We start from the raw sequence: 12,869 nt of genomic DNA, 5'->3' as shown, positions 1-12,869 counted from the left end.
GGAACTTTTCGTACCCATTTAGCTTTATCACACGCCTAGGCACCAAGACTGACCCTCGTAATAATTTCAAGATTTTAGCTTCAGCCATTTCGCCTGGGCGTTGATTCTAAATCAGCCAGTCATTTTGAAAGAAATTTGTGAATTTTTCGAAAAATTTCGACACACACTATTTTCACATTTTTCGATAATTATTATTACGAAATTTGACCTTCTGTTGGGAGGTACCAGAAGGAGTAGGCCATCACTGAACTCGATCTAAGTTCGGTAAAAAAAGTACGATGTACCAAGTTTGAACATTCGAGTGTTATTTACTCACGAGGCGGCCAGAGCGACATGACTAGATCGACTCCAAAAGTCCTTAAACGGATTTTCTCCGAAGAGACCTAGGGTCTAAAGCCGATATTTATCTTTAAAAGCAAAAAAAGTTAAAACATTTAACATTTTCGTAAATTTTATTTGAAAATCTTATTATCTATAAATTAGTCTAATTATATTCATATGCATTTCTATAGATCTCGCCCGGCGAGGTTAACATCCCTCAAATCACCACCCATTTATTCAATAACAATAGTAATGTTTCTCTGCAATAAGGCAAGAGTCGCACTGCAATCGAAAATCCCACGTAAATTTACAATTACAGCGAGTTTCGGTCAGGACATTTTTCTCTTCCAACGTGTAACCACATTCCCCGCAAAGATGATTGCATCTCTCTTGATCCTCATCCGACAGATCACCATTGCTCGTTCCAGCTGCACACTGACGTCCAACCATGCCATTCCAATGTGGCACAGCATCCAGTTCACAGTAGTTGGGGGAGTCCCGCATAAAGACCAAGACATCCAGGGGAATGTTGTCCCACAAGATACGAGAGTTGATAATTGTGTTCTCCAACAAAATACCTTTGTCGTACATCTGACGAATGTCATCGGCAATCTCTTCGAAGGGTTTCAAAACTTGGCGACAAAATTCTTTGGCACATATGCCACCTGGACCGATAATGGCACATACACACTGTTTGATGAGAGATTTTCCCAAGAGATTTGTAATAGCTTTGTAGTTGTGGGCCTCAATTTTACCTCTGAAATCGTGGGGAAATTTGATATTCCTATATTTCCTCAAGAGTTCTTCGGCTTCTCTGGGGTTATCCGAACAAAGAGGCGTATATGGATTATCCGAGCAGGAACCACAGCCCGCTGTTATGCCACTGGAACAGTTCTTGGCGATGGTGTAAATTATGGCCGCTGTTGCTATGGCTTCCACATAGGCTCCCTCACGATCTAATTCTGCTGATTTGGCACTGCGTCTCAAAATAAAATCAGATGTGGGGCAATTCCAACGTTCCCATTTGAATGATCGCTGGCAATTTTCCATGGCCATTTCCATGCTTGATCGCATCACATTGTCCAACGAGAAGGGAGCTCGCAGTGGGCTGTAAACTTTATTGGCGTAGATGCTTTGGGCAGCCATATAGTTTAGTTGATGCAATAGTGATCCTTGACAGATCTCAAGGAGGAGAAGAAAATGAATGATGAAGTAAGTAAACATTGTCATAGGTTTGCTGTGTACGGTGTTGATAGGATGAGGAATCTTTGTTGAATGTTGGTTGCGTTAAAGAATTGTCGGCTATTTATATCACGCAGGTAGCTCATTGTATTGAGTTAATCCTATAGGATATTTTTGTTTGTTAGTGTCCATAGGACCAAATTGCTATAAATTGCAATGAATTTTTGAATTTGTTAGAATTTGAGAAATATATAAATGTTTAATTTTCTAAATTAATGAGAATGTGTGAAAAACAAAGCCCAGACGAAATGACTGAATTTTGAAATTTTGCACGAGGGTCAGTGTTGGTGTCTTGGCGTATGATAGCTGGATTTTTTGAAATTCGAACTAAAAGGGTACGAAAAATACTAAAATGTACTTAAAATTGAGTACTTTGTTGTGGAAAAACGGAACTAGCTAGATATTTGAAAGGGTTTTGGAAATTCGAACTTCAAGGTTACGAAAAGTTCTAAAATGTTAACAAATCTTGAAATTTGGTATGAGAATCAAAGTTGGAAAGTAATGTTGATATATGTGGTTCTTGAAATCTGTACTGTATCTGAACTGTACTAAATGGTACTAAATTTTAAACAGTTTGTTCTAGGGTGAACGAATAAAGCTGGGATTTTGAAATTTTGTATTGGGGTCCCAGTTGGTGGTAGGTTTGTGATAGAAAAATGGTTTTGGAAATGTGAATTATAAGTGTACGAAAAGTACTGAATAGAACAACACTTCGTACACTTTGGTATTGAGTGAACATATAGTGTTTGAAAAATAACATTTGGTATCAGAGCCGCTGCTCATGTGTAACCTGGAAATATAGAGGTGGTTTCGGAATGGTTCTATATTTGGTATTGGATAAAAGTATAGAGGTGGAATCCTCAAATTTTATATATGTTGGTATCTGTTTTTTAAGATTTGACAGTGATTTGGAAATGTGTCCTATATTTTTACGAAAAGTACTAAATGGTACTCAATTTGGTTTTAGGTTTTTTGAGATTTGACAGTGATTTTGAAATGTGTCCTATATTTTTACGAAAAGTACTAAATTGTACTCAATTTGGTTTTAGGTGAAGGGATAGGGCTGAAACCGGGAAATGTTATATTGCGATAACTTTCGGTGTCTAGGATTTAGATATGGAACGGTTTTGGAAATTAGTACTAAATTTATACGAAAACTATTCAATGTTTCTAAAATTGGTAATGAGTCATTGTATATAGCTGAAATACCGACATTTGATATTAAGGTATCTGTTGGTACATGGTGTTGAGATGTGGTGGTGGTGTTACAAATGTGTGCTATAATTTTACGAAAAGTATTAAATCGTACAAATTTCAAAATTTGGTATTAAGTGAAGGTTTAGAGCTGAAATTCTCAAAAATCATATCGAAAATCATAAAAAATCCACTATTGTGTTCTGATCGACCTTATATATATTTTTAAAAATCCAAGACTAGGGTTTGGGCAGTCCTAGGACAATATTCTCCAAAAGTCCATGATAGTGGTCCAGATATACTAGAAAATCATTCTTAACCAAGGATTATGGTGTACTTAGTCCTTGAAAAATATTCAGGAATAATACCTAATCTAAATATCCAAGATTATGGCTCTGATGGCTCTTAAAATAAATGTATAAATGTTTCGGCAATAGAACCTGATGTTCAAAATATGTTCTCAAACATCCAGGATAATTGCTCTGGATTATCCTGAAAATGCTCCCAAATATTCTCGATTATGGTTTCTTCCGAGATATTCTTTAAAATATTCCCACAAATCGTTGATTATGAGTCCTATGGTCTCTCACAAATAAAAACCTGATTTCCCCAAAAAATATCTCAAAAAATATACGATAACGATTCCGATAATTCCTGAAATGTATTCCTTTATAGTCTCTAAAAACCAACAATTTTGGCTCCTCTCCAAAAATGTTCGTAAAAATTTATGAATCAGAGGTGTCTTAAAAATATTCCTAAAAATAACTGTAGGTCCTGAAAAAAATTGAAAAAAAAAACAAAAATTTGAGCTCGGACTGTTCTTAAAACAATAATTCTTAAATGTTCAACGACAATGACCCACAAAGTCTTCAAAAAGAAAAAAAAATAGACCGAAGTTACTGAATATATATAATAGACCGAATTCAAAAATATATTCTTAAAAATCGGCTGCCACAGCTCAGATATTTTTTTGGAAAAGGTTCTTAACGAATCCACAATATAGGTTCAAAAAGTCCCTAAAAAAGAGTATTAAAAATCCAGTATTTTGAGCTATTATAGTCCTTTAATAATGTTCCTAGAAATCCATTATTATGTCTTAAATAATCCTCAAACTTTTTTTATTCAAATATTTCAAAACGTTCACGTTTGTAGCTTAGATAGCCCTTGGAATAACATGCTTCAATAATCATAGAATTACACTTTAGATTAGATAAAAAAATAAGAATGGATCCACGACAAGGCCTGAGATAGTCCTTAAAAGGTATTTACAAAAAAAAAAAAAAAATGCGGCTTTTATGGACCTTAAAAAATTATTCTAAAAAGTCCTCGGTAATGACTCTGATAGTCCTTGAAAAAATATTATACTTTCGATGGTTTCTCAACATATATTCCCAAAAATGTGCGGTTCTAGTTCAGATGGCCACTCAAAGGATCTCAAGAATTATTCCCAAAAATATCCAGGATTGTAGCTCAAATAGGTCTCTCAAAAAATAGTTGGAAAATCAATTAAGACTCCGATACTCCCTAAAAATATAACAATTATGACATAAATGGTTCCATAAAATATTCTTAAAAACAAGCATTATCATGGCTACGATAGTCGTTTAAACCGCATTTTTTAAAACTCCAGACATCTGACATCCCAAAAAAATCTTTAAAATATCTACGATTATAGCTCAGATATTCTTTGAATTGTCAGATATACCCACTGTGGATGGAGTGCTATTTTCCTTAAAATTGAATAGGATTTACGTTGAATGTTGCCATGTTAATGTTCTGATTTTTCAATGAGATTTCCAAACATTTTTATTTTTCCTAACCATTGTAAGGAAATATTCTCTGAAACTTGGTAAAGCCAGGTAAATTTTTAGTCGCTTGTGTTTTAAAGTTGAAAACATATTGACATGTCCCGCCCTAATTAGCAACTAGGAATTTCTTTGGTGCTTAAAATCGAAAACTACAAAATATTTGCCAATGGAATTTCAAATTAGAGTAGATTTATCCCATGAGTTCCATAACGCCTTACATGAATTACCAAAAAAAATAGAATATAAAATTATGACAGATTTTTAACCACATATTTGCACGAAAACATTTATAAAATGATAGACAATTAAATACATACAATTATGCTCTGTTCCAAAATCGGCAGTAATCTACCATTTCTGTAATTTATTTTTCGTTATCATATCGTAAAGGGAAAATCGGTTATCGTAGTAATCATTTTTAAATTATTGCAGTTGTATTATATTATTTGTATTTTTTTTAAGTTTCCTATAGATTAGGTCATATTTTCCCACATGCCGGTAAACACCCAATATCAGCCAAATAAATAATGACTCTGCTCATGCATTGGAAGTACAGAAATGCAAACAGAATTCAAACTTAAAACATTCATTCACAAAATGTTGTTTCCAATTTATGTGAAAGTCATAACGAGGCGCCATAGATTTGCCAATAAGGAGTTTTTAAATGTGTTGGAAAATGTCTTTTATTTGGGTTTTAACACCGAAGAAATTCCATGACACGATTAGGGGCGCGATCGGCAAAACAGGAAATGAATTGTCTGGATATACCTAGAGGAAGTTAAGGTTATTGTCCTTAAACGACTTAACCATGTTTCAGGTAAACAAAATACCAATATTTTGAAATTCTTATTGAAAATCCAAAACAATTAAATAGAAAAAATAATCCCAAAATTTCAAAAGGCAATGGGATATTTCGAATGTGGGAAATTGCATTACGGCGGAGGAATTTCACGAGTGACTTTGGAAAACTTATTTGTACATTTGTACAAAATATGGAAGGTAATTAGAAAAAAAATTTTGTAAATTCGTATGAAGAAAACGACTTCCACGCTAAGTCGGAAATATTTAATTTGTATATCTTTCTATCGTAATTTTCCGAAAAGTTGCACTTAGAATTTAAAAACAAATAATAATGAAACGGTTATAAGAAATGCAACTAAACAAAAGTATTTAAATTTCTATGAACGTAAGAATTTTAAACAATTGAGAAAAATGCAAGAGAAAGATTATCCTGGATCTTCACAATAATTTTCTTTTTTTTTAATATTTATTTACAAAAAAAAAAAAAAATACAAAATTCATAAATTTTTATTTATATAAATACGGATGAGATGAAAAAACTGCAACCCACTTCTGACTGCTGTCATTTTTAAGCAACTCGTTCGACAGTTGTTAAAATTATTCCAGTGACAGCTCAATGTATTGTTTAAAAGCGTACAAAAGCATTTTGGTGAGAATTTTCCAGAAAAAAAGTTATTCGTGATGGAATTCAAGCGTGATTTCTTTATATTTGGCTGGAAAACCACAAGTGGCTATCGTTAGAGCACTCCAGCATTTAAATATGAATAAATATTTTGTGTGTCGTACCATTGCTCGTTACCGTGATACTGGTACGTTAAGGAAGTGGACGGAAGAAAACAGCAACATCAGCAGAAATGGTTCGAAAAGTAAAGAAGCGACTTGATCGAAACTCGCGTCGCAGTGGCCGAAAAATGGTTCGTGAGCTGAACATATCGCAATATTCTATTTGGCAAATATTGAAAAATGAGCTCGGTGTAAAGCCATTGAAATTTCAAAAAATGCAAGAACTTACACCGCAACAGGAAGAAAATAGACTCAAGGGCTAAAGAGATGCTTCGCTCGGCCGCAGACCTTGAACATTCCAAATGGACTCAGCACCATCGCACTCAGCATGCGCAACCCAAGAATGGTTACAAAATGAGGTTCCTCGCTTCATTTCCAGCGCACAATAGCCACTAAAATCGCCGGATACCAATCCGTTGGACTATTGTGTCTTGAGTATTTTAGAAAGCAAGTTTGGCACTAAAAAATACCAAAGTGGCGATCAGCCCAAGCAAGCGCTTCGCCGGGAATGAGCCAAAATACCGCAGAGCAACATTCGGGCAGCGTGTGACGGTTTATAGGCCATAATTGTTGCCAAAGGTGACCAATTCGAACAAATCTATACTTATTCTAAAATTTTATGCTTTCCGACATGTTTTGCTTTCATTCAATTAAATTAAAAAAAATTTAAAATTATGGCGTTTGACTTTGTTGCAGTTTTATCTTGTATACAATTTTTATATCTTCAAAATTAGATTATAATGTCCTCTGCAGAACGCAATTTTCCCTCAAAATGCATATTGGATTAACGTAATGTTTCGAATTTTCAATAAGATTTCCCTTGCCAATAAACCGAAATATTCCACAAAACTTAGTAAAAACCAGGTAAATTTTTAATCGCGTTTGTGTTATTTTCGTGTTGTCCCGCCCACATTAGAAACTAGAAATTCGTTTAAAACCGACATCAGCAAAATATTTTCCATTGGATTTTTGTCCTACCACTAAAATACCAAATGTATTTTATCAATGGGAGCAGGGGGGTTTTCTTATTTACTTATTCCCATTTGCATTATAAATTGGAAAATTGTAAATGTTCGAAATTTTCCTAAAGATTAATGACCGTTGCCCCATATGGGGAAAACGTGTAATCAAATTGGAATTTGTCATACGTATCAGAAATACCAATATGAAGCCACATAGCACACATTAACATCTAGGTAGATAAAGGCTACTGGCTCATGCATCGGGGCATTTAAAGTACGCCAATACAAATACTAAATTTCATACATTCATACATAGAATGGAGTTTCCACTTTATGTGAGAGTCATAACGAGGCGCCAGAGACATAGGATTTTTTAGATATTTTGGAAAAATATTTATTTAATTTGGGTTTTAAGAGCAACACGACACGCTTAGGGCGTGATGTGCCAAGCCGGAAACGGATAAACATTCCAAAAATAAATTACCTGAATTTTACTTTAGGAAGTTATCATTATTTTCCACACGTGACTGAACCAAGATTCAGGTAAATGAAATGCTGATGTCAATATTTTCGAAATTCTTATTGAAAATCCAAAACATTCGAACGGAAAAATAACTCGCAAATTTGAAATCTGTGATGGGATATTTTAAATATGGGAATTTAGCAATTACGAGTATGGAATTTCGAATAGAGTTCGGAAAAACGCTTAAAAGCCGTACATTTGTACAAAATATGGAGTGGCACTGCAAAAATAGCATATGATGAGAATTATAAATAAAATCGATAAACTGACAGGCTTAATCACATTTGTTCTTGTTGTTGTTTTTTTTTTTTTACAAAAAGTGAGAATGGGAAGGTCATTTTTTTTACTTATGGGAATTTTGGTGATTTTTTTGTATGAACTTTTTTTGTCAAAACTACATTCCAACAGTGGATTCCATATCAAATATAAGAATTCCACCTCTATCCTGAGACCCAATCCCAAATGCATTACCCTTCTTTTCATGCAGTTATACTACATGTGTCTAAAAACACTTCCTTTTCTCCACCCTAGGCACCAACAGTGACCTCGGTACCAAATTTTAGAATTCCACCTCTACCCCAACATTTAACGGCAGCTCCTTCTCTCAACCACAGACACCAACAGTGACATCCATATCAAATTTCAGGTCTTCTGTTCTATCCCTTCACCAAATACGAAAATAGTACTATTTTTTACTCCATAGACAGCAAACAGTGTCTTCAATATCAGATTTGCAGATTCCAGCCCTTCCCTTCACCCAACACCAAATTTAGTACCATTTAGTACTTTTCATACCAAAATTTAAATTGTACCAAATTTAGTACCACTTTGTAGAAATAAGTACGAGTTTCCAAAGCTTCCTGTATACCCCAATCCTACACTCTGACAGTAATCTTCTTTCCAATTTTCAGGACACCAGCTCTATTGGTTCAGCCAAATCCAAATTTTGTACCATTTAGTACACTTGAGTACATATTTTCATAACGACCTACATCACTCTGTCCTTGTTGTTGAATGCAATAGTAATCTTGTTTCTAATAATCAGAATTCCTGCTCTATCGGTTCACCAAAATTGTGTACCATTTAGTACACATTAGTTCGAACTTCCAAAACTACCCACATTCCTCAGTCTTAGAATGCAATAGTAATCTTATTTCTACATTTCAGAATACCAGCTCTCTATTGGTTTATCCAAATTCAAATTGTACCAAATTTAGTACCATTTAGTACACTTAAGTACAAACATAACTACCTATATCATGCAGTCCTATAGAAATCTTACTTCCAAATTTCAGGACACCATCTCCAATGGTTCACCCAAAATTTAAACTGTACCATATTTAGTACCATTTAGTACACATACGTACAAATGTCAAAAACTACATTCATTTCTCAGTTCCAGAATGCAATAGTGATCTTATTTCGAAATTCCAGCTCTATCGGTTCACCCAAATCGAAATTGTACGAAATTTAGTACCATTTAGTACTTTTCGTGCACATCAGTATAAATATCGAAAACTTCCTCCATATTCCAATACTACATTCCGGCAGTAATGTTAATTTCAAATTTCAGGATTCCTGTTCCATTCGTTCATTTAAATTTAAAATGTACGAAATTTAGTACCGTTTAGTACTTTACGTATTAATGGGTACACACGCCCAAAATTACTTCCATACATCGACCCTACTCCTCAACCTTGATTCCCATTTCAAATTTCAAGTTTCTAACTCCAACCGTTTACGTGATACGAAATGGTAGTAAATATAGTACATTTTAGTACTTTTTGTACGCTTATAGTGCGAATAACCCTTTGGTACATCCATTACACACTCTATCAGTCACACTTATTCCAAATATAGGTGTTCTAGCTGTACTGGTTCGCCAAATACAAAGGATATCATAATTAGTACCTTTTGGTATTTTTCGCACCATCCTAGTATGAATTTTGAAAAACCCAGCCTTATCTGACCTCTTCGGGCCAAGTTTGATTTGTGCTACATTTGAAGAAAACAAAAGTTTTATTTTCCTTTTTTATATTTGAGGTTATAAAAATAAATGATCTTATCTCCTGTGTATATTAAGTAACAATTCTCCATTTGGAGAAACTATAAAACCAAAACGAGTCATTATCATAAAATATTCAATATTTATATCGAAGAAGTTAAAAATGCATGCTTATGCATTGGAATATTCAATGTACGGAAATTCTAATGGAAGTTCTCAAAAATTCATTGATAAAATGGAGTTTCCATTTTAAATTGGTCTTTCTAGAGTGGCGCCAGGGAAAATCGCTCCTTGTGGTTTACCATTAAGGATTTTTTGTGGAATGTTGAAATTCCCTCATTGTCTTGGGTTTTATTTGTGACGGAATTCCATGTCACCAAGTAAGGCGTGATGACATACAAGACCGGAAAATAATAAATATTTCACAATTGGATCAAAAAAATACCTGGATTTTACTATCGGAAGTTATGGATATTTTCCCTCCGAAATTTAAGTCGTTATCAGGTAAACGAAATGCCGATGTCAATATTTAGAAATTCTTATTGAAAATCCAAAACATTGGAATGGGAAAAAATAAATCCTGAATATCTCATTTGTGATGGGATATTTTGATTGTGGAAATTTTCAATAACGAGTATGGAATTTTATTTGTGACTAAGGAAAACTCCTTCAAAGTTATAAATTTTTTTTCAAAATATGGAAAACAGACAGTTAGCTTAGGGGGAATTTTAAGCGAAAACTTAACGCTAAGAAAATTATTTCAATAAAAACAATGAAGTATTAAACTGATGTTTTTGAGTTGTCTCAACTTAAATTACACCTTCGATTTCATCCATATATCCAATTGTTGACATACTGGCCTGTATGACAAATGCGAAATAAAAATAATTCCAAATGTGTTTTTCAAGTTTTAAATTTATTTCAAAATTATTAATTAAAAAAATATCAAATCATTTGTAATAGAGTGTTTCATTTGCATTTATTCTCGTATCGCTGTACTGAAAACGGCCTTTAATCGTCCTCCTCTAAAATTATTCATCATATCTGCAATTTTTGAGCTAATTTCTTAGGAAATTTTTCGTGGAGAAATAAAAGCAACATTTTTCTAGCTTTCCCAAATTAATTTCACATTTCCTTTGGTAATCCATACACAACTAAGGGTTCATCCCCACAAAATCATAAGCTAAATTACTTTTCCACACAACTTCCAATAATGTTTTGGAAACTTACCACTCAAGGGCGTGGGAAACTCTTCGCAAACTACCTGGACTTAAATTTCCTTTTATAAATTTCCCTTTGACCACAATTTTGAGAGTTTTATGACCCACAAACCAAAACAAAGTTTTCGTAGTTCTTATCAAATTATTCCCCCCTGTACCAAACATACTCCTCTTCTTATTGGAAAATATTGACATCAAAGGGTGTTGCTACCTGGTAGGTATAAATACCAGAACATATCTCACTGTTGGCATCATTCAACAAAAAACACTCAAGTAATTAACAACAAAGAAGCAAAACAGAAAATTTGGGAACAATGGTTAACACAAACATCATCATCGTCATAGTTCTCATGCTGGAGATCTGTCAAGCATCCCTGTTGCAGCAACTGAATTACATGGCTGCTCAACGTATTTACACCACCAACAACAACATCGTTTACACCCAAAGACTAACTCCTTTCTCTCTGGACAACATCATGAGTTCGAGTATGGAAATGGCCATGGAAAATTGCCAGCGATCCTTCAAATGGGAACGTTGGAACTGTCCCACATCAGATTTCATTTTGAGACGTGCTGCCAAATCATCGGAATTGGATCGAGAAGGTGCCTACGTGGAGGCTATTGCAACGGCAGCCATTATTTACACCACCGCCAAGAACTGCTCAAGTGGCATGATTGCTGGATGTGCTCCCTGCTCTGATAGCCCCTACACATCTCAGTGTTCCGATAATCCTCAGGCAGCGGAGAAAATTCTGAGAAGACACATTGACGTCAACTTCCCAAATGAGTTCTATGGCAAGATTTTCACACACAACTACAAAGCCATCATCAATCTGTTGGAAAAATCTCTCGTCAAGCAATGTGTTTGCACTGCTGTGGCTCCAAGTGGCAAATGCTCCCAACAATTGTGTCGACAAGTTTTGAAACCCTTCGAAGAGATTGCCGACGACATTCGTCAGATGTACGACGAAGGTATTTTGTTGGAGAACACAATTATCAACTCTCGTATTTTGTGGGACAACATTCCCCTGGATGTCTTGGTCTTTATGCGGGATTCCCCCAACTACTGCGAACTGGATGCTGTGTCACAATGGAATGGTATGGTTGGACGTCAGTGTGCAGCTGGAACGAACAATGGCGATCTATCGGAGGAAGATCAAGAGAGATGTAACCATCTTTGCCGGGAATGTGGTTACAGTGTTGAGCAGAAGAAAGTCTTAACCGAAACCCGCTGCAATTGCAAACTGACATGGGACTTTAAGATGCAATGTGACTCGTGTAAATTTGCTGAGACGCATCATTTCTGTTACTAACCACTGGCGTTGAGTTTTTGTTCTCATAAATTGACAAAGAACTCGCTGGACGAGAGAGACCTCTCAATGATAACAGATATTTATATATAGGATTATGTTGTAAGATATTATTATGAATGGATATAAAATAAATGCCTTTGTTAATATTAACTTTAAAAAGGGGTTTTTGAATGAGTAGAAATACATTTTGTGGGGAAATATACTATTGCAAAGAATTCGGACTCATTAAGGATTGAAAAAAAAATTAAGATATTGATTTGGCCAACTACCTCTTATAACTCTCACCAGACTTTAGTTCGAGAAAAATACCGACTACTTCCTCTACTATATATATACAGGGTGGCGCAAAAGTAATCCTCCTATCAGAAAATGACATACATTTTACGATTGGCCCCTAATGTCAGTTCCGTTTTGACATTTATTTTTGTTTTAAACACATGCGAAATACATATTAATAAACAATGTTACGCTACACTGTTCCAGAACGCGGAATATTAATGACTACTTATTGACCAATAATCGGACGGTGACTTTAGAACACATCAATTTCGTTGCAGATTTCCTGGCCGTCCTACTGGTGAAACACTGCGATGTTTAGCCGCTAGCCTCTAAGAGAGTTGCACAACAAAAGAGGTTAACGGGCGGGGGAGAGGCGGTAGTATCCGTTCTTCAGAAACTATTGCTGTTATAGCCGAGG

The 12,869-nt window shown here is 34.8% G+C and overlaps 2 protein-coding genes across 2 annotated transcripts; one reads left to right on the top strand and one right to left on the bottom strand.

Annotated features, from left to right (window-relative positions):
- Positions 1 to 433: 433 nt before the first annotated feature.
- Positions 434 to 1,467, bottom strand: LOC131800358 (wnt inhibitor of Dorsal protein-like). The gene has a single exon (XM_059130714.1). The coding sequence runs from the start codon at positions 1,465 to 1,467 to the stop codon at positions 559 to 561; it is 909 nt and encodes a 302-aa protein (XP_058986697.1). The 3' UTR covers positions 434 to 558.
- A 9,706-nt stretch (positions 1,468 to 11,173) lies between these two features.
- Positions 11,174 to 12,280, top strand: LOC131806533 (wnt inhibitor of Dorsal protein-like). The gene has a single exon (XM_059130713.1). It carries the CDS (start codon positions 11,174 to 11,176, stop codon positions 12,170 to 12,172), a length of 999 nt encoding a protein of 332 aa, XP_058986696.1. The 3' UTR covers positions 12,173 to 12,280.
- Positions 12,281 to 12,869: the final 589 nt, after the last annotated feature.

This window comes from Musca domestica, unplaced genomic scaffold (genome assembly GCF_030504385.1).
Source record: "Musca domestica strain aabys unplaced genomic scaffold, Musca_domestica.polishedcontigs.V.1.1 79, whole genome shotgun sequence".
Lineage (NCBI taxonomy): Eukaryota > Metazoa > Arthropoda > Insecta > Diptera > Muscidae > Musca > Musca domestica.
This window is presented reverse-complemented; position numbering and strand designations above follow the sequence as displayed.